Here is a 27,262-nt window from a genome sequence, read left to right on the forward strand (position 1 = left end):
TAATTTATTTTTGGGAAATTCATGAGAGTATTATAGAAGGTTTTAATTTTCACTGTCTATCCTAGTTTACTTGAGTAGAATCTTTATGTAACTAGTGAGCAAGTGTTATCCCCTTTGTGGCCCAATTTCCATTGCACAAAGCTGTATTACATAGCACACTTTTTTCATAATTACATCCTAAGCATTTAAGTGAATGTGTAATTTAATTTAAATTAAGCATAAACATCTCTTCTCAGAGGCCAAAAAAATCTGCTTCTTATAAATTTTAGTGGATCTGAGATACTAATAAATTTTTTCACTAAATATAGGATAAAAAGCCAACATTACTCAAATAAATAAAATTGAAATTTAAAAAAATCGAAATAACTTCCAAAAAAATCGAAAGTTATTCGAAAAACCTGTCTGTTGAGAAACTGTAGGATAGCCTTTTTCTATCAGAATAATGTATGAGCAATGGTTTGATAATGTCATCAATTGTATTACACAAGGTAGTAATCTGATATAACTTCCTGTAAAATAATAAAGTTCTTTATCATAGATTTTTTTTTATGAAGTGTGTATGTATTTATTTTGTTCATAAGTGAACTAAAGAAGGTGAAAATTACATCACTGTATTAAAAAAAAATGATTTTGGTACTTTCAAATAAAAACTTAATACATCAAATTTATCTAACTACAGCTATTACTACACCAAAATTAAGAAAGTCACTAGTTACATCTGTAAGATTAGCTTAGAATCAAGGTTGCTTTGAATGGGAGAAGGTGACCGAAGAAAATTGAGCTACCAGTATTGTATTTTACTTCTTGTTCTCCCTACTCTTCTGCTAAAGTAATCCATATTTACACCCTAACACATCCCCTGAGAAGTAGACTACTTTACTCCATTCGTGCTATACTTTATTTTCTGATTTATGCTAATTTTAATCAAGGTACACATCCTCTTTTCCTCAATCCCAGTTGTGTGTTTCTAAACATCTTTTTTATTAATTAAATCTTGTACTAAGTACATCAAATTTATCTTTTTACAGCAGCTATTACTGCATCCGAATTAGGAATGTGATTAGTTACATTGGTAAGATTATTTTCTGTTACTTTATACTTTGTTATAATGTATCTATAATGCAGGTTACAGGGCTTATTTTTTTGTAAAAAGGTTAATTCTATTGTTTATTTCTGTTTCTAAATTAGGTAACTTTATTATGGATCATTATTCATTTTGTAACTTTTCTTGTACTTTCCAACAGATAGACTTTATATTATACCTTTCTGTTTTTCATCCTAAATTGATATTTTGATTTTACTCATAATATTTTGTCTGTAGGTTTACTTCTTTTTGAAATAGAATTGTAAGTAGTCTTAAATCAAAGCCATTAATTACTAAATATCATCAGCAGAGTGTGATAATATCCTGTACCTCTGCCCTCATATTTGTATATATTTTTTCATTATTTATGATTAATGCTGTATCTAAGAATTTCTTCAGCTGCATCACAACTATGCATACATAAATTTTGTGTATTAAATAACCTAAACATCTAATTATGTAAGTTAACCATAGTAATTTACAGTAGCCACTTTAGTAAGTGTAATTTTTATTAATACTAAAAATATTTTTCTTCCTACTGTAGCCCTACAGCATTAGGTGGGATTACCTTCTTTTGGTTTTGCAGTGGATGGTTTTTTCAGTTGGATTTTCAACTCATCCCAACCCCGTAGGGGAAGACCCGCCTTGTGATGCTTCCGGTCGCCACACCACCCACCCCTGTCCCTAGCTCTGATGGGCTTTAACAGGAGTTGTCTTTCGCCCTCTAACTTTTTACTCCTTATAGTAATAAGCCAGGCCTTGTTGGGATGCCACCGATGTAAATGCCTTGGTAGACATTTACATCAGTGATTTTTAAACTCAACTTTTGCCTTTGCTGTAGGCCTCATTCAGACATCTTGAATGTCCTACGTCGTTGCTCTCTGAACTAGCTAACCGAGCTCACGGAAGCATGAATCCCACACCTAATTCTACTTTTATTGAGCCAATTTCTAGTTAATGTCTTAAAATTTGAGGCAAATTAACAACAACATACCACCAAAAATGTTCGCAAAAACAAAATTTAGTCCTAGTTCCCTTAGTGAACTCTTCTTCAGTTCATACCCCTGACTTTGGGTTAATTTATGGACTCTGGTCTGGTCTACAAGGGAGAGGTGGACAGACCTCCTATTCTCACTCAGCTCCATTGCAGAGTCCCGCCGTGACATTTACTTTCTTCAACCATCGTCGAGATGCCGCTACACTTCAGCTGCATGGGATCCATACCCTTGGATTTTCAACTGTACACCTGATCCCAACTTGGAGAAGGACTGGGGACTCACCTGTTGAAATTTTGGTATTACTTAGTCCAATCATCTCTATTGTTAGCCATCAAGAACTCACCTTTTCACACTCTTCAATCCAACTACGTAATGGCAACCCAAATGTTTCTATGTATTGTCCAGGAGTTGGGTTAAGGGCTCATGGAAGTAGAATTTGTTGGCAGAAACAGTAGACACTAACAGGCATTTAATGCTGAAATTTATTTGGTGTCAGTCCTCTGTTGGTACTTTTTATTAGGCTTTAAACAGAGCCAATGGCCTTTCTAGGTTGATTCCCAGGGCCTTATAATAAAATGTATTTTGCTTAAAGAACTAGAATAGTTCTCTTTAAAAAGAAATGTTAATTGAGTGTTATTGAGTTTATAAAAGTAATACGTACTGTTCCAAACTACTTATGATTGTTAATGCTTACAGTAGTAGACTTCAGTTTATGTGGTTGTGAGTTGTTCCCAGTTAATTTGCACATGCTAGTAATGGTAAAAATTTTAATAAAAATGTTTATATGAACTTTGAATTTCTTGATAAATAAAATTAAAATTTTCTTTACTATCACATGTTTATATTCTGTTGTAAGATGGTTTACTACTTTTAAAAAAATAATTCTTAAACAAATATTGGAGATCGCTTTTTAAAATGCTCACTGTAACTGACATTATTATGAAAATTACCTGAAATTTAGATTATACTAAAGAATGTTACTGTTTAATGTATGTTAACAAAAGAGTCTACTGAAGTGTTTTTTCAAACAAAAGTAATTTGAAAATTGTTTATAAAGCCATAAAACCTTTTTTTTACATTATTCTGATAGTAAGAACATCGCCGTAAAAGAGCTGATTTTGAATTCAAAGTTCTCAGGTTCAAATCCTAATAAAGGTAGTTGCTTCTATTCGGATTTGAGTACTTGATCATGGGTACGGGTGATTGGGTTTCAGTTAACCACATGTCTCAGGAATGGTCAGCCTGAGTTTGTTCAAGACTACACATTTACCAGTACAGTTACATTACACTGAAGTTGTCAATGGCTTTTAATTGTTGATGCAATTATAAATAAAAGTATTAAAAAAAGAACATGATTTTAGCTATTTAAACAAGTTAACAATAAAATAATGTAAAACAGAAGAGACCCTAAATTTGTTTATGTTATGATTTTTTTTAGAACTCAAGATTATAACAAGATAAAAGTCATGTATCTTCTTTTGTTAGCCAGACTATATGTCTATATCGCCCAGTGCATTTTTTCCAATTTATCCCTTGTCAAAATCATGGTGTGTGGCCTGGCGTTGTCATGGAGAAGGATGACATCTCTGATGGGCATACACTGTCTTTTACTGACTATACCAGCTGGCAATAATAATCCGCATTCACCATTCATTGATTGTGGAGAAAATCAATGAATAAAACTTCCCTCAAGTCAAAAAAATCATTGCACGAACTTTTCCGGCTGACAAGACGGGTTTTGACCTTCACAGGCAGTCTTCATCCTTCCTTTGCCACTCCTTACTCGCCCTTTTTTGACTCCAGAGTATAATGATGACCCCTGTCTCATCACATGTGGCGATGTGCCCCAAAAATTGCTCCCTTCTTGCCAAAATCGATTCAGAAGTCTCTCACAGATCTCCAACCTGACCTGTTTTTGATTTTCAGTCAACAACCTCAGATTCCATTGAGCACTAATTTTTCTAAAGCCAAGATGATCAATGATAATGGATTGATCACTTCTGTAGCTGATACTTACTTTTCATGTGATTTCTTCAACAGTAAACCAGTGATCACCTTACAGATGTTGTCAGCTGTGAGACTTGACCTTGGGCATCAATCATTGCTTTTGTTATATACACTTTCTCACCCGCCCTTAAATTGTCTGGCCCATATATACAATCGTTTTTAGGACAGTGTAGTGCCCCCAAAATGTACCTTTAAATGAACAAAAATTTCTGCAGGTTTTTTAACGCTTGCATTAGTTAAAAACTTTATGATTCTATGTTGTGCAACAGACGATGGAACTTCTTGCTCACTTGTGGCTTACTGATGACAGAACAGAGTAGCGGAACTAACCAAACTGGTTCCCCCTCTCTAACACACCAAATATTAAGCCCCCCCCCACCTTGCCATCCAGCTCGGAACTGCTTGCTATGTAGAATAGCAAAATTACCCTTTAAATATGATTCACTCTCATAAGTATAATATCTTACAAGTTTGCATATTTTTATCTTATTTGAAAATTTATTGATTTCATTTATTCCACAGTTACCTTTTTTAGTACTGATTTCTTTTGTTTGTAATTACATTTTATTAGTCTTTTATTTTAATTTTTCTTTTATTTTTATTTTACACTTTTACTAAAGTGTAGTTTATAATAATCACACAAATAAAGTGTAGAAAATTTCAAGGGAATATTTTAATAACCATAATATTAAATAATTTAAAATGAATTTGAATTTTGATTTCTGCTATTTTCTGTGTATAATTTGTTAGCAATGTGAGCCATTATAATAATATTTTACTTATTTTGAATACTTCTGAACAAAGTTTATTATTGAATTACAGATATTATTGAATAGGTAGATTATATTTTAAAAAGAAAACGATTCTGTAAACATTTTTTTTTTCATTCATTACAGATAGTTTTGCTTTTCTTATTTGGTCATAAATTTGTTGGTTTTTAAGTGATATGAAAATGAAAAACAATCATGTTAAAACATATTGTCATGTTAAAAATAAATATTGTACCTGAAAATGAAGCATAAGTAATAAAAATTAGTGCAATGCTATATGAAACAAAAAAAGAGAATTAAATAATTAATGACAAAAGATCTAGACATTTGTAGCTTAAAAAAAAATATTTTGCCATAAGAAAAAAGAGTAAATGCAGCAGTACAAAAAAACCTTCCCTGACATAATCCATTTAATCAGATGCTTGAATCTCTTAGTACCTTGCTGACGTTTCTGCTGCTGTTGATATTATTATTATTATTGGTTTAGTTTCAAAAACAGATTAGAAATCAGTAGAAGTGATGTAATTATCTTTATGTTAGTCACTATGTTCATGAGTGCAGGAAAAACCTGTATTTATAAAAACAATGCCATTTAAAAGAAGATCAGTGTCTTTTTTAATACATATTACATATAATATGCACATGCCATTTAAATATAAAAATAGATTATTTTTTCACAAATGTGAAAAAATGTCAATTTCTGACACTCTTATAAGTGTTTTATATTTAATTGTCATAGTTAACGCAAACCTTGCTTTGTGTTGTAAACATTTTTTCTAATGAACATTTTTATATTTTTCTGTAACCATTTTAGAAAGCTTTCTCATGTTTACAAAACAGTTTATGGTCCGTTATTCATTTGTATTTGTTTAGTGTATTATTCCTGTTTTCCTTATATGAAAGTTCAGTTTTGCTGGCCAAGGAAAAAACTTAAGATTTAAGATTTCAAAAATTTACTTAATTTTCAAATTTCATAATGCTAATTTTGGAATGGGTAAGACACATACATACACAAGAATTGAATGAAATTTCTTCGTAGAAGATGCTTTCTTGCTTAAAAACTAATGGATTAACTAAAAATGAATGATTTGTTTATATATTTAACATAAAGGTGAACATTACAGTACATAGTTGATGCATGCTACCAAGCATCTTTAGTTTTTTATAATCAATTGGGAGTTCAATATTGCAGCATTATGGCTGCTGCATATTATTGGCTCTTTTGTAGCTTACTTCTAGGCTGTTGAGAATTCCATGTTTCTTTTGCTATTTTGTGGTAAATTAGTAGTTCAAGTAATGCTGGGTGCTTTTTTCTGTGTTTTAATTACTTTTTAAATAAAAAATGTTTTAACATAGAAATTTGTATGAATTTTCCTCTTAATATATATGATTTAGTCTGCTTTTTCTGATTTGAAGCAGAATGTTCTACTGGTGATTTAATTATGCACCAAAAATGATGTTACTTATTGAAATTATGTTTATATTGCCTGATATTTTGCTAGATTAATTGTACAGATAAAAATTTCTAATTAATTTGATTTATTCTAGAGTAACTATGTAATTTTTTGCATTAGATCACAGCCTGTACTTGTGGATTCGCCTGGAAAATCTGGAGCTAATTTTTACCAGTCCTATGATCGACTTTTTATTGTTAAAACTCTAACTAGTGAAGAGGTTGAGAGAATGCATTCATTTTTGAAACATTACCATCCTGTAAGAATCTTATGTATTATATCTTATTTTTTTGTAATAAAGTTTTTGCGTGTAGAATATATTTTACATCTTAGAGTAAAATTAATAAACTCCATAATTTGGTGTAACTTCTAATTATTTGAGTATATAGTTTTTTTTAAATCTAAATAAGCCTGTTATCTAAATACTTTTCTCATAAAAAGTAATAATATAGGAATAGTTTTTGTATTATGAGTGACTTCCCCTGTTTTTGATAGAAGTAATGCACGAGGTGTGGCTATTAAATAATGAGACTAATGTTGTAAAAAATTTTCATTTTAAATTTATACATATTTAGTTATTATCTACTTCAATATACACCCCTCCTCTATCCCTATAACACTCCATATAATTTTCCATTGTTCAAAACAGTGGTGGGAGTCTTGTGTGAGCTCTTTCATAATGCATGTCGCTTTTTCTTTCACAGCTTCAACAGTCTGAAATCTTGTTCCTTTTAATGCAGAGTTGACCTTGGGGAACAGATAAAAGTCACATGGTGCCAGGTCAGGCAAATAAGGCAGGTGGTCTAACATTGGGATGTTATACTTGCCTAGAAACGTCTTGACAGACAATGCAGTGTGAGCTGGTGTGTTGTTCTGATGAAGAACCCTTGACTTGTTCTTCCACAATTCGGGTCGTTTTTATTCTTATTTTTTCATGAAGTGGAGCAAGGACCTCAAGGTAGTAATGTTGATTAATAGTTTGACCTGCAGGAACGCATTGAAGGTATCTCATTCCATGAATATTGGAAAAAACACAATCATCATCTTCAACGTCTTCTCAGCCTTCTTGGAAACACTTAACCACTCAAAAACCTGCACATGTGATAAACATTCATTGCCATATACTTTTCTTAATAAAAGATAAGTTTCAGTAGCGGCTTTTCCAAGTTTTATATGAAATTTTACGACAAATCCTTGCTCTAATAAAATACTTATAATTTTTTCAGCATAACAAAAATACAGATGTTCCACATGTTTTCCAAATGAAGGTAACAGCCAGATTAATATGTCTACGGAAACTGGTGTGGTAACAATCGACAAAGAAGACTTCACGCTACACAGCTGTTGGTTGTACGAGTTTAGTGCATGCGCAGTTCTTCTGTAGCAGCATTAGTCTCATTATTTAATAGTCACACCTCATATATAATTTATTTTTTACCCAAAGAAGTTTTACATGGTTAGTTGTGTTACACTATTTGCCCCAGACTTATGGCTGAAAGATATATAAAACTCCTGAAGAACTTGGAGGCAGTAGTCAGTTTTACATTTTCTGAGAGTAATGTAATGTTTACTGAACAGATGACTATGTAGTTAAAGTGTTACCTGTAAAAGTTAGCATTTTATGTGTTCAGTGAATAGTTGGCATTTATTAAATGTATGATGTAAAATTATCTGCTATGAATTTAAATCGAAAATTAGCAGCCAGTGGAACAGATTTTCACATGACAACTGTTAGACACAGATTTCTTGCAACAGAACAGAAAGCTTGGCCAGCTAAAAAGCAGCTTTTAACACCACCAATGTGCAAAAAAAAGGCTCTTGTGGGCCAAAGGACATACTAACTGGACCAAAGAAGACTGGAAAAATGTTATGTTTTCTGATGAGTCACACTTTTTATGTTCTGGAGCAGAGGGTTCCATACATTAGAAAATCATCAGGTGAAAATACATCATCAGCTCATATGCCACAGTCAGTTAAACTTTCCCAGAAAAAAAATATTTTGGGATTGTTTTACATTTGAAGGCCCTTGTTCATTACTTTCAGTAGATGGTATGTTGACAATTGATAGATATATCAAGATTCTGAAGGAAAGGGTTAAGACACAATTTCAAAACAAATTTCCACAAGGCAATGGAGTGTTCCAACAAGATTTGGTAACATGCAATACTCTCAAAAAATTGGAAAACCTTTTGAAAAATGAACGTGCTCCTGGATTGGGCTACTACCCAGATTTAAACGCAATTGAAAATCTTTGGGCAATAGTAAAAAACGACTCAAAAATTAATTGTACCACAAAAATTGACCTCATTTAAGTAATAATATTGGTTTGGTTTCATGATGAAGAAAAAAAAACAGTGTTTAGTACACTTATTGAGTCAGTGCCAAATCTTATATGTGAAGTGATTAAGAATAAAGGACATATTAATTGCTAGATATTCACAAATTGGTTCAAGTATGATTTTTTTTCTAAATAAAGTTACTTTTTATTAAATAACATCTGTGTTCAGAATTTGCACAATACTGTACATGTACAGGCGACTTGTGTGGAGTGGTGTGTTGTCTAAAGTTTAGTGTAGTTTCAATTTCACCTGATGGTTGAGAGCATAGCTGAGAGTGGATTTTTAACTGATTAGATTGTGGCCCAACATATCAGTTTGTAGACTCATCCTAATATCTCTCCTCCATAAGATAATTGGAATTAGGCAAATTTATACTGGCAGTGTGTTCTGTGAAATGTCTGTTTCACACAGGACTTTGTGAACTAATGGCAACAACTGATAGTTGTAAGTAACCCATTTAAAGCAAGAGGAAATCTTCTCTTGCGCTCTTTTTGGACCGCGGAACTAATCTGTGCTTTTTTTATACTTTCAAACAAATTCATATTCAGTTTATAAGCAGTGAAAGCAGTCTAGCTCAGTTTGGACAGTTGCCATTCTTGGAGCATGCTTAGTTAAATAGATAGGGTCAATCCAATTTTAAGTGACCCAAGTGGGGTTGCTTAACCAATTAAAAAAAAAATAAAAAATTGAAATTGCCCACTTGTTTCCTACATAACTCAGGACCTTAAAACTATTTTTTTGACATTTTTTATATAATCAGTTTACCTTTGGCAGCCATTTTTGTTATAGTGCGCACACCTATTTTTTTGAATGTAAGAGTTTATGGAAAAATCCATAACTAAAAGCTACTAGTCCTGGAAGGATGAAACATAAAGCAATTTATTCATATTTTATCTAGGTAAAAGATTGCTCCAGTGGTTTATTTACTTATCTCCCTTCTTTCTATAAGAAAATTGCCACTAAAGTTGAACATAAAAAACTGTAAAATTTCACTTATGGCAATTTTTTCAACAGGCATGGAGGGCATACACAGTTTGAATTATTTTTTTTAATGTAAGTATATGTTAGTATTTTCCCATAAATAATATTAATGGTGATATACTTACCTCTAAATGTTTATGAATTTTTTTAAAACTATTTTTTTTTTAAAGTTCAAATTTTGGCTTCAAATAACTCTGTTGGGGCTGGCGAAAAATCTCAAATTTGCACAACTTGCAGTGCTTTTGTAGATGTTTATGATAAATAAAAAAGTTTCTTGTGTATTGTACTAATAAAAAAGTTATAACTTCTCAAAAATCATGAAAAACCTGTTAAAAGCGATACCATTTGACTCATTAAATAAGTGCTCCAAGGGGGTTTCTTGTCTTCTTGGCACTTAAATATTTTTATTCTTTTTACTATAGTTGAAATAGACTTGTTTGAACCATTCAACTGCAGTGTTCATGTGATAACAGGCGCTTGAAGTCATTTCCAGTCGTCAGGAAAATTGATTTCTGCTTGTTGCATCATTTAGCTTTGCAGTTACAGACTGGTCAGTCTGATATTGGTCAGTGACCTGGTCACATCTTTACCGAGTGTCTCAAATTTCATTTTGTGTTTAGAAGTGTTTATTTAATAAATAAGTTTTACATAATAATATTATATTTGCAAATTTTAAAATTGTTAAATTTTTACATTATTTTAAATAGTGGAAGAACAATGTTCCATAGGAATTTATGTGATTGAAGAGTCATAAAACAGTGAATGGTACAGTGCCAAAAGAACTCATTAAAATTTGTGAATTTAGTGATGAAAACTAACAACTTATTTTTTCAAAAGTCTCAACAAGACAAAGTGTGGGTACTGATCTGCAAAGTCTTGAGAAAGTTGACATCACTTGAACTAACTACAGTGATGGGTCATTCTCACACAATTTCAAAAGAATTATCAGAAGAGCTATCACAACGGTTGGTTAACCACATGAACTTTCATTGCTACAAAAACAGGTTATTTCATTGAAGAGTAATTAAAATTTTGCTACAATTTATTTTTTCTTTGATAGTGTTTATAAAAATATACCCCAACATAAAAATAAAAAAATGAATTTTTGAAAAAAATGTAGACTACTCATTGAAATCTCAATTTGGGTAAGTTTTACAAGCATTTTTGAATCAAAATTGTATTAGATTACTGGTATTGGTTAAGTTATCATTAAATTAAAACCTATCACTAATAATTTAAAAAAGAATATTTTAAAAATAATGACAATTTCAACAACAAAGGGGTTAAACATAAAAATATATAAAAAAATGTAAAGTGCAAAGTAGAGAAGATACTACCTTGGAACACTTATTTAATGAGTCAAATGGTATCGCTTTTAACAGGTTTTTCATGATTTTTGAGAGGTTATAACTTTTTTGTTAGTACAATACACAAGAAACTTTTTTATTTACCATAAACATCTTAAAAACACTGCAAGTTGTGCAAATTAAAAATTTTTATCACCAGCCCGAACAGAGTTATTTGAAGCCAAAATTTGAATTAAAAAAAATATTAATTTTTAAAAATTCATAAAAATTTAAGGATAAGTATATCAACACTAATATTATTTATGGTAAAACTACTAACACATACCTACATTTAAAAAAAATAATTCAAACTGTGTGTGCCATCCCTGCCTCTTGAAAAAAAGTTATCAAAAGTGAAATTTCACAGTTTTTCATGTTCAACTTCATTGGTAATTTTCTTATAGAAAGAAGAGATAGGGGTAAATAAACCACTGGAGCAATATTTTACCATGAGGAAATTTGAATAAATTGCTTTATGTTTCATCATTCCAAGACCAATAGCTTTTTTAGTTATGAATTTTTCTGTTAACCCTTATAATCACAAAAATAGATGTGTGCACCATCATAATAATGGCCACCACAGGTAAACTGCTTAAATAAAAAATTTTATGGCTAGCTTATTTTTTTTGAGACACTTCAAATGGATTGACCTGATAGTAAACGTAGCTAGGACAGCAATAGGAGTAGGTATTACTTGGCTATGTCAGATAATGAGTATGGAGGTTAGGAAGAAGTCCAAGCAGGGTAAGAGTGAAGAGCAGTCATCATAAAGAGGGAGAAAGATTCCTGCTCTTCAGATGACAGATGTTTGACAGGAACTTCTAGCTAGCTTCCAAAAAGAAATCTTGTATAAAATTTATTCAAAGCCGAGAGCAGATTTGGCAGCTCTGTCCCTCTTACTTCAGCTTTTGTAGAAAGGTTAGAGGATAGGATAGGTTTCCTTGAAAATTAGACATTTCTGCATGGATCTATAATTTGTTTACCCCATCTATAACTTGTTTAAAATATTTCAAACATTAGTTGGTTTTTAGACAGTGACCCCCTACCCAAATAGGTAAATAAAAGTTATTAAAAAGATTTTTTTGCCACATCAGTGTTATTATTATCAGTAATTGGTGGTTACATAGCTATTTTACGAGAGGCAGACTTCATGATAATGAAGACTGCCTCATGTAAAGTGACTGTGAGTGTAAAAACCAGTTGATCCTACCCTTGAGCATAAATTATGCTACATTTCAAATAACTCATCGTGGGATGCAAATGAGAAATTGAAGATCAAGGTTTTCAATTTTGGCAGGTCATGTGGGATGAAACTTCTTGATAGGTATTATATGTATGATATTTTTCCTCATGTTACAGGTTTGTAAGCTGCTATTTGGGATTTCCCTAGTTGGTATAGCACTCAGTTTCTGATTGGGCATGGTGCATTGGGGCGTGGGCATTATTTAGATTTGGTTTGGTTGTCTTTCATCTTTCTGTGGATAATAGAGATGAGGATACTGTGCATCATATCCTGTATGTTTGATCCCAGTGTGAAGCTGAAAATGCCAGAATAGTTAGGGAACTTGAGTATCTGAAAAATTTTACAAACTAAAGTTTGTTAATTTTTCATTTTTGCAGCCTACTTGTAATTCCCTAAAACCATGTTTGTAGCCACAAACAGTTGCTTCCAACTATTTTTTTTTTTTTCTTGAGAAAGATAAAAATTGGATTATAATCATAAGTGTACATATTCAGGTTTTTGTGGGAGGTGTAATACATCAATTGTATTGCATAAAGTATTTGGTGGATTTTTCCAATACACTTTCCATTAACTCATTAGACAGTTTACAGTTTAAATGATAAAAATTAATTCAGGAATTAAAAAGTTTTCTGAAGTAGCAAGAATTGTTAGCAAATTTTTTCATTAGAGTAAGGCTTTTAGGAAGTTCACTGTGCTTATTATTAGTATTGTATTCAATAGAAATTTATTGTGATAATGATTTTCTACTGCCATTTTATTTTTAGCTTTCCATATTTAGTACCAGCAGAATACTAATAATTATCACATAATCTACATTAACAAAAATATAAATTATATTTTCAGTATATAGGTTTTAAGTATACTGTTTTAAATACTCATGCGTCTTTTATTCATTGTTTCAGTACATTGTAGAAAGGCATGGAAAAACATTGTTACCACAATATTTGGGAATGTACAGACTGACTGTAGATGGAGTTGAACATTACATGGTCGCCATGAGAAATGTATTTAGTAATCATTTAAAAACACATAAGTAAGTTTTATAAATTAATTTTACATTGACTGTGTTAATGTTAACAAATCATGAAGATTAAGTTTGGATTCATTATTTTATTTGAGCCTTCAGAGATTTTTGGAAATGTAAAACACAAAGATGTAGAAGTTGTCACAATTTGTTTTATTATTATAACATTAACCTTCAGCTGGTGAGGTGATGTTTCACCAACATATGGTGAGGTGACGTCATTTTGACACCCCTTAATTTTTTGTTACTTTTTACGTCATTTTTAAGTAAATTTTTAATTTTTGTTATTGTTAAGTGAATAAAGATTCTTAAAACACCTTTAATAGATAAACAACTTTTTAATACAGTAAAACACTTTAAAATTGGAAATAGGAAAATAGTTTATTCCATACTCTAATTTCACTTTCATTTTGAATATTGCTTGTTACCAATTTGTAATGTGTATTACGAGATGCAACTCTGACATTTCTTCTCGGTTCTATTTTAGACTATCTAAAGTTGGATTTATACAGATTTTGATCTACTTCCCCATGTTTATCAATTCCTACATTTTCACCACCTCCTGAAACTTCGACCTAAGAATCTGTATCATGTTTGCTGAAAATACCGTCAATCTGATCAACAGCCTGTTCCTCATTTCCTACGGCAACCACCTCTTGATTACCATTTGCACCTTGTTCCCTATTTTAACCTGTAATTGGTTCATCAATATCCAAAGCCTCGCTATCCCATCTATCCAGTTAATGAAGAATTGCTTCTTTGAGATTCTGATCATTCATGTTCATTTTTACACTGGAAAAAACTAATACAATTTGCTAATAAAATTAAAACAACTGGATGCAAAGAAATTAATATTTAAGCAAAAACCTACATTATTTGATCATTTTACGAAAGGAAACTGTACTTACATAAATGGTGAGCACACATCAGTTTGACATCGGACACTCAATTGTGAAAAAACAGACACTATAAAAACTCTCAGCACACAGCAATCTAACTATAACTAGCTACTGCAAAGCACGTTTCATTACGTGATCAAGGTTGGGGGTAATCATGTAGTGATCAGACATATGCCGTCATTTTGATGTCACCTCACCTGTTGAAGGTTAAACAAAAATCTTTGAGATCCAAAATATTTTGACATTCATTGATTCTTACATTCAAAATTAGTACTACGAGTGGCCAGTTTAAGGCAGTGGTAATCGTTACAGAGTTTATTTTGTACACCTAAATATATTTATTTTAAACAATTCAAATGTACTCGCAACATTCTGTTAATAAATGAATCACCATTTTATTAATAGCCTTCAGTGACTTATGACATGCAAAGGACAGTAAAAGACTCTTATGAGATGTAAAAGACAAACCTTAGAAGTTTTGTTTTAATGAACTGGTATTTTTTTTTTAATACTAATACTCTTCCAAAAATCTGCTGTTGGTTTCTATTATATTCTTGATTTTAACTGATAGTCACACTATTTAAACTAGTATTTACTGACTCTCAATTTCATACTTATTTAACAAAAGATCAATCAGTGACAAAGTGATCTTTAAAAAAGAACAAGGTTTTCCTAATGTTCACTCTGAGACTGCACAACTAACAGCAGATACCTTTCTCACTTGCAAATTCTGCACATCTATAGTGTCTGCTAAGATTATAGTAGCATCAGTATACCTTATGTTTATTACTTCTCAATTTATAAAAAAATCCTGCTATCTATACCAGTCATTAAGTCGTTGAAAATAATTTTTTATTTAGAGTTCAAATCAGGTGGTATATTATATGTAGGATGTTTCATATTTTTTTGAGCGGCCTTTTTGTATAGGCATGTCGGCCAATATTACACTTTTTTGATGTTTTCAGAAACTTTAATACTTATGTCTAGAAGATATTTTGGCCTGTACTGAAGTAATTGACTCAAAAAACTAATTGAAAATCTAAACTTTAACATTTTTTTAGGAAAAAGTAGTAACTAGTTTTTAAAATTTTTTTTGGGTAGAGACTTCATTTATAGATCTGCGATTTTCCTTAAAAAGTCTGAGACCTGGGATTTGTCAAATATCCGAAAAACCACTTTTGAACTCTTTAAATGTAGTTAGATTCTGTATAAAAAAATAAATAAATTGTATTAGCAACCACCATTAAGTGTTATGAAGTGGATTGATCCAGTACCTTGAAGGTGTCTTTCTGATATCTTCCAGATTTTGCATGTTAAATTGAATAAGAGACAGTACACACCATTTTCCTAATTTCATACTGATATTGAAGTTTGATTCCAACAGAGTAGTTTTAAATAATTCAGTTGTGTTTGCCATCCAAAACCCATTTCGTTAAGAATAAAGACCATCATAGAAACTGAACATTTCAAATGCCTTTTCTAATTTTTTGAAACTAGCTGTTTATGTTGTATTTAGTATAAAAGAGCACCTGAGTGTAAAACTACCTATCTTGTCCAACTGACAGCAGTCTGTGTATGATGATTCACTTTCTCTAGATTCTGACTTATCAGGATGTAAGTATAAATTGCTGACAATTTTTTTTTGCAGCTACAAAAACTTAATATCCCGCAGTCCTTTCTGCAACAAAGCCAAAAAATATTAGTAGAACCATTGGCATTAATTAATTTTTACAGAACACATCTCTTTAAAACTGCAATTATTTCATTATGCGTTTCATCAGTCAAACTTCATTTTTATTTTCTGTATTTTTTATATGAATTCAATTCCAGTATACTGCACTCTCAAGCTGTATTAATACACAAGCTGTATTTATGATATATTCCTGTTTTGTTTCTTTCATGGTAAATTTCTACTAAGAAATTTAGTAAAAGGCCATCATTGGTGCTCAACTGGTCATAGCTGGTATAACAGCTGTGACCAGGCAGAAGCACAAAATCTGAAATCCAAGATTATGTAACATGTAGAAAATTTAATTTGTGATTAATAAAAAAAGGAATATAATAAATTATAAATACTTGAGATGGTTAAAAAATATTACAGGATTAAAAGTATTAGAAAAATGTTTACACATTTAAATATATTCACAGTATGTCTGAAAAGTTCCTGAACTAAATTAAATAAAAATACAGATTTAAAGATAAATGAATTTACTCAGATCAGCCCTCTACATAGAACCCTTCTCTAGTTATGCACTCATTGCAGCACCAGTAGAGTGCATCAAATGCTCTGGAGATATCACTTTGTGGGATTGCCTTCAACTGCTCAGTGCAAGCCCTTTGGATGGCCGGAATGTCATTGAAAAAGTGACCTTTCATCTTCAACTTGAGTTTTGGGAACAGAAAATAGTCTGCTGGAGCAAAGTCAGATGAATAGAGTGGGTGGAATAAGACGGTGATTTGATTTGTGGCGTAATAACATGTTGCCATGTGTGCCAGAGCATTGTAGAGAGAGGCCACATTTGATGAATGCAACGCATCAGGCGTTTCATTACTTTCAAATAGAATTTAGAATTCATGATTTGACTAGTTGGGACAAATTCATGATAAATCAAGTCCTTTGAGTCAAAGAATGCAATCAACATCGTTTTCACTCCTGATTTTTGCTGCCTGAGTTTTGCTGGTTTTTGTGCTCCAGGACATAACCAAGCAGCAGATTGACACTTCGTTTGCAGATCGTACATGAAGTACCAGTTTTTTTGTGTTAGAATTGTATGTACTGTGTCTTTACCGATGCTTAGCTCTTCTGCTATGGCCCGAAGGATGAGAGGGAGGTTGTTCGAGCAAGAGTGCGTGTACTTTTGCAACGTTTTCGTTGTGAACAGCTGTTGACGGCCTCCTGTTTTGTTCATTGTCATCCAACAACTCTCTACTGTCTCTCTGGCTTCCACCATGTTTATGTTGTAGTATAAGATGTGGCTTCATCACTGAATGCTTGCTGTAACATAGAATAAGTTAAATGAACGATTTTTGAAGTCGAACACAACATTTTAACATGCTTCTCTGTTCCATGTTGTGAGCTCACATAAGGTCACATGAACACAACGTATGTGGCCAAATATAACTTGAGACTGGAATAACGAGATGTGATGAAATTTTGTACACACACTCATCAGACATTGTACAACATAGTTTTTTGGTCGTCCAAGAGATGGCGCTACTTGTATTGACTACAGAAATTTAGTTCAGGAACTTTTCAGACCTACTGTGTATATACCAGGTGGTTCATTTAAATTGGAACATATCTATGTGTCTAAAACTACACAATTTAGGAAAAAATGTTTCCCATTAAAGTTATTCCATTTCAAGGGGGAAATACATTCACAACCTGTGTTTTCCTTGAAAAGTTCAAATAAAGGTCACTTCAAGATCAACTTAATTTTTTTTTAAATAGGAACCTATATTTTTTTTATTGCAGAATCGAATTCTTTGAAAAAAATTTCATTTCTGACTTCTTTTTTTCTAAAATTGATAGTTTTTTAGTTATTCATCTTCAAAAATGCTGCAGGCATAGGCCTATAAACTGGTGTTTTTAGTTTCATTAGCTCTGGCCTAGCTGATTAGTTAAATCCAGTTGATGTTAAATTTTAAATAAAAAACAATCAATGCTAAGAATAATGAAGAAGAAGAAAAAGAAGTTAAACATGTAAACACCAGCGACCTTTTTAAAATAGCCTAAAAGTGAAGTTCAAGTTGCAAATGACATTTGTCTAAGTGAATGTGTTTTCATTATCTTCAATTAATTTTTTTATTACTTTGTTACTTGCCAGATATTAATAAATATTAAATTAACTAGTTTTTATTTGCTGGAAATTATGGAATGATTTAAAATTAGAGAAATAACTGAGGTAATTTTGCTTTATGGGAAATGCCACTGAAATGTTGATCAGAAAGTAGCTTTTTATGCTCTACAATTCCCTTGTAGAAATACTCCCAAGTCGTGCTTCTGTGTACATCATTTTAAACAGTTTAGTGATGCTGGAAGTGTGGGGGCCAAAAATAGGAAATGTCAAAATATTCTAACAGCAGAAAACAGTGAAATAGTGGTGGCTGCAGTGGTCATTGTAGATCCTCATGTTAGTTCAAGAAGAATTTTGCGTGACTCCAGAATATAAAAAACCAGTGTTTTAAGAATATTAAGACACCTGAAATTCCATCTGTACCTTATTTCACTGCATCAGGAACTGTATGGCAATGACTTTGAATTAAGAGTGGCATTTTATCGATGGGCACTGGAAAAAGTACAGGTAGATCAAAATTTTTTCCTTAATGTTCCGCTTTCCAACAAATCTGGTTTTACTAATCATGGAACAGTAAACAGACATAATATGCATTATTGGGCAGTGCAAAATCCACAGTGGCTAAGGGAAGTAGAATATCAGCATCCGTGGACTGTCAGTGTTTGGTGCAGAATCATAGGGTACATTAATCAGACTGCATTTTTTCGATGGAAATTTTAAACAGAGAGCAGTACGCAGATTTTCTAGAACATCAGTTACCTTTAATGCTTGATGAACTACCCTTGGAGAAGAGAAGAACAATTTGGTTTCATCATGATGGCTGCCCTGCACATTATTCAGTTATCACTAGAGTAATTTTGGACCGCGAATATAAGGATCGTTGGTCAAGTTGATCCAATTCATTGGCCTGCTTGTTCCCCTAATATTAATCGAGTAGACTTTTTTATGGTGGTTACCTTAAAGTAAACGTTTACTTAGAAGTACCAACTACCTCTGAAAACATGAAAAAGTTTATAACAAATGTCTGTAGAGATATCAAGAGAGAAACTCTATTAAATGTTCATGGGTCATTCTTAAAACATATGGAAAAATGCATAGAAGTAGAAGGCCATTACTTTAAACATTTGTTGCTCTAATTTATGTAAAGTAAGAGTTTTTGTAATTATTTTAAATAAAGTGCATTAAAAAAAAATAATTAAGTATCGGTAATTCATTAAACCAAATATTTTCATACAGTCGACATAACTTAACTGACCAAAGTGTGTATGATATGTACTATTTGTTTAAAAAATGGATCAGCTGGTCCAGACCTATTGAAACTAAAAACACCAATTCATAGGCCTACAGCATTTTTGAAGATAAATAACTAAAAAACTATCAATTTTAGAGAAAAAAATCTGAAATTAAATTTTTTTTGCAAAGAATTCGATTCTGCATTAAAAAATACAGGTTCCATTTAAAAAAATTGATGTGGACACCACATGACTTCCTTGTACGCCTATTAAATTACATGTACACATTTTTTTTAAAATGAAAAGTACGTAACACTTCATTTTATTAGTAACTTCTCATATTTTTCATATTTTTTTTTTTATTATTATTTAATTATTATTTATTGTAATTTTTTTTTACAATCATAGGTTAATAATTATTAATAAATCAATGTAATTAAATTTTTAAAAGTTAAAATAAATGTATGTATATGAAGTCGGATTTGAACCGATGTGCCTTCCCCTTCTAAGAAAAATATTTCATTAATTAAAATTTTATTTGGCGATAACTCTGGAACCAGAGAAAATAATTACCACTTATGATATATTGTTGAAAAGCTCTCAATAAGGGCTTATTACTGAAGTCAAGAAAAAGTCCAAAATCCAAATTTGTTTGGATTTTGGGCTTTTTTTGGACATTTTTGGTCCAGTCAATTGTAGTCAAAAGGGAAGGTGCACAACTAAATGTTACAACAGTCTTAAATAAAAAATTTAACATCCATCACAATACTTGCTTCACTAAGTACAAAAATTAAATTGACCTTGAAATGACATTTATTTGACCTTATCATGGGCAACATAGGTTGTGAATGTATTTCTCCTTTGAAATGGAAAATCTTTAATAGGAAATATTTTTCTTAAAATGTATAGTTTTTAAGATATAGATGTGTCTCAATTTAAACGGACCACCCACTCGTGTGCGCGCGCGCGCACGCACACACACACACACACACACACATACACACACACACACACATATACATACACATATGTGAATCATTAATCAATTTATGAATAGAAAGGTGGGGTTACGTCTATGCAATATTACGTAATCAGAATGTAAGAGTTGAATAGTGAAGTACAGAATTTAAGTCCTCAGTTAAAACCATCAGGTGTACAATCATAGATTAAGAAATTGGAATAGTCATTTAGATTTATAAAAAGACATCTTAAATCAACAGTGATTTACAAGAGTAGATGACATATGATATCTTGGGAATGATTGAAGGTTGAAGAATGTTAAAAAGCATAGATCAAAATTGGTATGGTCAACTAGATAATTAAATTAAAAAGAAAATCATAAAAACAAAGGATATATAGCTCAACTCAACACATGAAGGATATATTATTTTTTAAAGAATAGAGAAGCCAATTTCAGTTTGTACAAGAAGGTACAGGTATATATTGTCTGAGAGAAGCTGAAGACTGCTGAGACAGGTGGAAGCGTATTTTGTTTCTTGTACTGAAAATCTTAATTTTGTTCCTCAATTATTGATTTTTTTGCTTCCTTCCACTTTCATCAAGTATGGATGTAGCTTCACATTGTATAGGTAACATATTGCTACCAATTTTGTATTGGTTAATGATCACAGCAATAAATATTGGTTATTTTGAATATTATCGAGTAAAAGATGGTACAGGATAATTATTAAGTCGATTATCTAATTAATTAATCATAAGCGATTAATTGAATGAAATGAAATTATACTATTATTAATCTTCACTATTTACCTGAAGTAATTTTATTTTAAACACTTTTTTTATTAAAAGTTTTTTTCTTTTCAGGAAGTTTGACTTAAAAGGTTCAACTGTAGATAGAGAAGCCTCTGATCGAGAGAAAGAAAAAGACTTGCCTACTTTTAAGGATAATGATTTTGTAAAAGAAGGAACCAAAATCTATATTGGTGATGATGCTAAAGAAAAGCTTTTAGAAACGCTTACAGCAGATGTTGAAGTTAGTATTAAAATTTGTTTTGTGTATTATTTTTTACTAATGGTGGCATATTAGTATCACTAGGAATAGATTTTCAGGATAATCCGAAATAAATACTGTCAGTTTTTTCTTTACTGAATTGTTAATACGACATAAATCCCAGATTTGTTTAATGCCAATTATACACAACAGATTGCTGTCCGATTTCTGTAGTTCCTTATAATTTTTATAATGGTCAAATATAATTGCATCTGTATCTATTTTATTACTTCTGTTAATATGCGTTTCTCACCAAGAATGTCAAAAAAATTGTCACCAATTTGGCTGTCCATGTTTTAAAACTTTTTTAATAACAGTTCATGTTCTGTGCTTAACTGATGCTGCTTTTGTAATGTAGATATTATTAGGTATTCCCAATGAGGACATTCTAACTATATCATGTTCAAAACATATTTATGCTCATTTTCTTTGTTAAATTATGAGGCATGTTTTTAAAGTAAGTACAGTTTTTTAAATTAAAAAAAAAAAAAACCAGTATGTGTATTTAAGAGAATACACAATTCTTAAAAATTTTACTTTTACTTGAAAGCCTGTACTTTAATCTGCTTTTTTACATAATTGCCACCAGTATTAAGGCACTTGTCAGACTGTGCAACCAGCTTTTGAACACTGTTGTCATAGAAGTCTACCACCTGACTTAATAACCACTGCAACATGGTTACTTTGACACCATCATTGTCGTCATGGTGCTGACCACCCAGATGTTTCTTCAAATGCAGGAACAAGTGGTAGTTACAGGGCACTAGATCGGAACTGTATGGAGGGTGATTAAGTTGTTCCCAGCCAAATGATGCTATGAATTCTTGAGTTTGATTAGCCACATGTGGACAGGCAATGTCATGAAACAAAAGGATCCCTTTACTCAGTATGACACACCTTTTGTTTTGGATTGTGAGGCTCAGTTTTGTTAAGGTCTCACAACACATCGTAGAGTTTATTGTGTCACTACAAGGCAAAAACTCCCATCAGCAACACCCCCCTTCCTATCCCAAAACACCATACACATGATTTTCCAGGCCGAAATTGTCTGCTTAAACTTCACTTTCTTGGGTGCTGTTGAATGCACCGTTCCATGGACTGCTGCTTCAATTCTGGTGTAACGTAAACCACCCATGTTTTGTTGCCTGTGACAGTTGGCTTAAAAAAATCATCACCCTTTACATTGTACTGCTCAAGAAAAGTCAATGCACTGCCTAAACATTTGGTTTTGTGCACCTCAGTCAACATTTTTGGTACCCAGCATGAGCACAATTTTCGATGATTTAAGCATTCGGTCACAATTTCATAGACAACAACTTGAAACTTGAGGAAACTCTTCAGATAGTGAAGAAATCATAAAGCATCTGTTCTCTCTCACTTTTTTGTCAAATTTCTGCACCAAATCTTCAGTTACGTCAGAAGTTTGTCCACCCTTTTCATCATGAAAATTCTGGCGGCCACCTTTAAAAGCTCTAACCCATTTTCATACCATTCCATCACTCATAATGTTTTCTGCATACACTTCATTGATCTGACAATTTTAGCCGCTTTCATGCCTTCAGCACTAAGAAAATGAATCACACCACATATTTCACAGTCGGCGGAATTCTCGATTAGTGGAGGCATTTTAAATACTCACAAATGTTAACAAAGTTGAATATTTCCATGACGTTTGTGGCTTGCCAACAGATGCGGGTAGACAGTGTGCATGTGTGGAATCCCGACCGCAGTGTAGCAGCAACGGAATTTCAAAACAGTATTTACTTTAAAAACATGCCTTGTACTATTGAAATTATTGTTGTTGATATTCTTGAGAGAAAATCATCGGATTTGCCCAATATTTTGTTTTAATGAATTTTACCACACTAGGATTTATGCAATGTAGTACTACAAAGACTTAGAAGATAAGTGTATATTTTATTTTTTGCTATTTATTTGTTCCAGTTTTTTATTTACGTTTTGTTGATATATACTACCTGTATTTTATATTTTTTTCAATTTTTATCTGATTCTGTAGAATGTTTGGTTTGCCGTCAACCCACATTACAACTTTTACGACTTTTTTCCAAACAGGTTTAGTTGTCACTAGAGATGTTTTACTGAATTCATTTAGAAAATGGACTGTAATAAAATTAAAAAGAGAAATCCTCTAAGAGATTGTAAATGGCAATCCATGAACTTCTTTACTGTCTTTTACCTATATGAAACCCCTTATTAAGACTGAATTTTTTATCTTGCTGGATAATTATCATTAAATCCAAATTTTCAAATTCAATGGGTGAAAAAATTGATAGTTTTTAAATGAACAATATGTGTCATGTCATAAACCATATATCTCACATTAAGAAGTTTTGTCCAAATCTTATTACCACTTATAACTATTTCTTATAAAAATTAAAACTTATTTGAAAATCCTTTACTTATAGCCAAATTAAAATTTCTTCTCCCATTTCATTACATCTTAACTGTCTTTAATGTCATATCAGCCAAATAATCCTTAAATACCTTCTTTATAGTGTATACATAGTTATTTACATTTTAGTAGTTCCATTGAAAAAAAAAATGTTGCTGTCTTATTGAAAATTATTTAGGAGATGTTTTAACTTATATTGAAGTATGTAATTTTGAATTGTTTAAAGTAACTGCCATTAAAGAAAATAGAAATGGGTAAACAATTGAAAGTTGTTCAAAATGGTCAATGTGTTATTGCATTTTTTCCATTTAGGTATTAACTTCTAAATTTCATTTTGAAGGTAATTTAGTGGAGAGGAGAGCAATAATTTTCCTCTTTTACATGCTTTTCTTTAGCTCACCTTCATTCCATGGTTTCGTTTCATGGTTACCACTTGCTGAACTGTATTGAATGCACAGTAGATTTTTGGGATGAACTTCGATATAGTCGATCACCCAATGTAACGCTTTGAACAGCCTTGTATGAGATATCGAAAACTACTGTAAATATTTAAACGTTGTACTTATAAAAAGTATAAAATAAAAAATGATTTTAAAAACAATCTTTTAAAAAAAATTTTAAAATGGATTTCCCAGTAAATATAAGCAGAAGATAATTTTGTTTTTAACAAAAATAATATGTATAAGATTGTCTATTTCTGCAAGACCACAATGAAAAGCATTGTGCACACTTTCATATTCTATATCTACATGAATTCTTTAAATATGACAAAGATTTTAATGCAAAATGGAAATGATAGCTTCAATTTACAATATCTAGTAAAGAATCTCTTTGGATGAATTAAAGTTAAGGTGCAAAATAGAACTGAGTTCACACTCCATGTTTTTCATTGTGGTGTTGTGAAAAAAGACAATTTTATACTATTTTGTTGAAAACAAAATTATCTTCTATTTATGTTTACTGGGTAATTCATTTTTTTAAAAGCATGTTTTCAATTTTTTTTTTTATTACTTTTATTTTCAACTATGAACAAAGCTGCAAAAGATATACTCATTACATTTCTTTATTAATTTTTTTTTTAAACAGAGCTCCCTTTATAATTTTAGGAAATTAACATTTTAATTACCAAGAAACAGAAAAAAATAATCAAAATCCTTCTTATCTAAAACTTTTACTCTATCATTCTTCTAAATTCCCAGGTTATTAAAATGGTTATTTGTCTTTGAATTGTATCAGATGATAAAATAAATTTATTGAGACCATGCAGATATCTCAGCATTCAGTAGAGCTAAGGATACTGAGCTACATGATTTTTTTTTAATCTTAAGTGAGTACATTTTTAAAAATGTACCTGTTAGCTAAATTCGTACACTGAATTTTTGCATAAGTGGCATCAAGGAAATGTTTATTTATTTATTCCTTGTATTATTATTTTTTGTGTTAATGTTAATACTTACAGAGTACAACCCCACTATAATGCAACCAATCGGGGATCAGTTATACCTATATTATAGGCTTACTGCAATATTCCGAAGGTGAAGTGAAAAACGATAAAAATCAATGCCCACTGGGTTAACATTCTATTATAGTAGTTAAAATATTATTAACCCACTGGGTTCGTCTAGTGGTGAACGCATCTTCAAAATCAACTGATTTGGAAGTTGAGAGTTCCAGTGTTCAAGTCCTAATAAAGTCAGTTATTTTTACATGGATTTGAATACTAGATTGTGGATATTGGTGTTCTTTGGTGGTTGGGTTTCAATTAACCACACATTTCAAGAATGGTCAAACTGAGACTGTACAAGACTATACTTCATTTACATTCATACATATCATCCTCATTCATCCTCCTAAGTATTATCTGATAGGTAATTACCTGAGGTTAAACAGGAAAAAGAAAGTTAAAATATTATTATTACTGAAAGATACAGCTACAAATAAAATTACTTTGTTATAAAATAAAAATGTTGAATAATACAATAAACTACCGAGTACTGATGAACTGTACTTACTAGATTTCATTTTCACATTGTTTATCTTCATACCTTTTATACATACAATACTTGACTAAGATGCATTTAATATGACAACACTGCTTTACTTTAATAATATACTAGAACTCATTTAAACAATACGGTTAAATGTACATAACTAAACATAAAAATTTTAAAAATCCAATTGACAACAGTTATTACAAAAAGAAGGATCTTATTTTTGTTTGCTTGAAGTTCATGTTCTTTTTTGTATTTAAATTTGATTTATTACTTTGCAAGTGTAACAAATGAAGAGAATCGCAATCGCTTTTTTGTTCCTTCCATGTCATCAAGTGATTTACGTTGTTGAGAACTACACTTATTTTGGGTGCATTAACTGTAACAACTGCTGATACATATTCATTTTCTTTGTACAAAAAATCATCATTCCCGGCAGCAGTAACAGACTGTACAATTTCATCATTGGTCATATAATACACTACGGGAGTGTCGTTGTCTTCTTGAACCCATTCATCTATATCAGTAAATGATCATTTTTGACCAGTACATGCAGAGTATTCTTCAGCTTTAGTGTTGGCGAAAATATGAATATCCTCAATTTTTTTGTCATTCTTATATCTTGACCAGCAAGATATAAGAATGCTATTGTCGCACTGCTTAAATTATTCTATGTGATTCTAGCACTGTACATAACATTTTTTAATGTAAGTTTTTCAAAAAATCTTCAACTTGTAGTTCTAAGTTTATAATAGCTGTTATTAACTCTTGTCGATAATAAATAGGCTTTAAGGTTCAAATAATTTCTTGATCTGCTGGATGGATTAATTATGATGTATTTTTAGGTAAAAACATAGCTGTAATTTTATATTATCTTTTCATTTTAATAAGACTGATGGTGGAATTTATTAATTCCACCATTATTAGTTATTAATTTCGGCTATTTTCTTAGTTAATATTTTAAATTATCTTAATAATACCATGAGCTGTTACTTGAGTTTTTATTGATGAAATGTTCTTTTTGTTGAGATTTATTTTTATATTATTACTAATCTTATAAAACATACTTATGTTCACTTCGATTACATTTATTAGTTTATTATTCAAATTGTTGTTGACATTTCTCAGAGAAATTCAACAGATTTACTCATTAACATTCTGATTTAAAGTATTACTGTACTAGGCTTTTTTGCCATTCTAGTACTATTCTTTAAAAAACTTAGAAATTCTTAAACAGTTGGAAGTTGTTCAAAAGAAGCAATGTAATATTTTTTCATATTTTGAAAGCAGAGCACTATGTTAAACTTTCTTTGCTAGTTTTTCCAGTGAAATTCCCTTCAGTTGCTTTGTTTTTAATTTTATTTACTTCCAAGTACACTTGTCTAATTTGTTATAATAAAATATTTTTACTTTTTTATTCTGTTTTTACTCATATGTTTTAGCTTGATGGTTTGTTCATCTTTCACAACCTTCCCATTTCAGAGCCATCTATCACTAACCAGGTGATTCCTTAAAAACTGCTTTTCCTTTCCTTTTAAACCTGTTATATCATTTAGAAACTTCATTTTACATTCCCACAGTAATTGTATTGAGTAAAATTAATATTTAATATATTTAAATTTTACATAATTTTTTGATTTATTATCAGTTTATTAAGGTTAAGTTCTCAGTCA

The 27,262-nt window shown here is 31.1% G+C and overlaps 1 protein-coding gene across 4 annotated transcripts in view; it reads left to right on the top strand.

Moving 5' to 3' along the window:
- Positions 1–27,262, top strand: part of PIP4K (phosphatidylinositol 5-phosphate 4-kinase) — a 101,641-nt gene that overhangs the window by 68,777 nt on the left and 5,602 nt on the right. For all 4 annotated transcript variants that reach the window (XM_075382049.1, XM_075382050.1, XM_075382051.1 and 1 more), the window contains 3 exons: positions 6,434–6,572; positions 13,125–13,255; positions 20,999–21,167. In XM_075382049.1, the coding sequence (XP_075238164.1) occupies positions 6,434–6,572; positions 13,125–13,255; positions 20,999–21,167 (439 nt within the window). The remainder of the gene's footprint in view (positions 1–6,433; positions 6,573–13,124; positions 13,256–20,998; positions 21,168–27,262) is intronic.

Source organism: Lycorma delicatula, chromosome 1, assembly GCF_047948215.1.
Source record: "Lycorma delicatula isolate Av1 chromosome 1, ASM4794821v1, whole genome shotgun sequence".
Taxonomy (NCBI): Eukaryota; Metazoa; Arthropoda; class Insecta; order Hemiptera; family Fulgoridae; genus Lycorma; species Lycorma delicatula.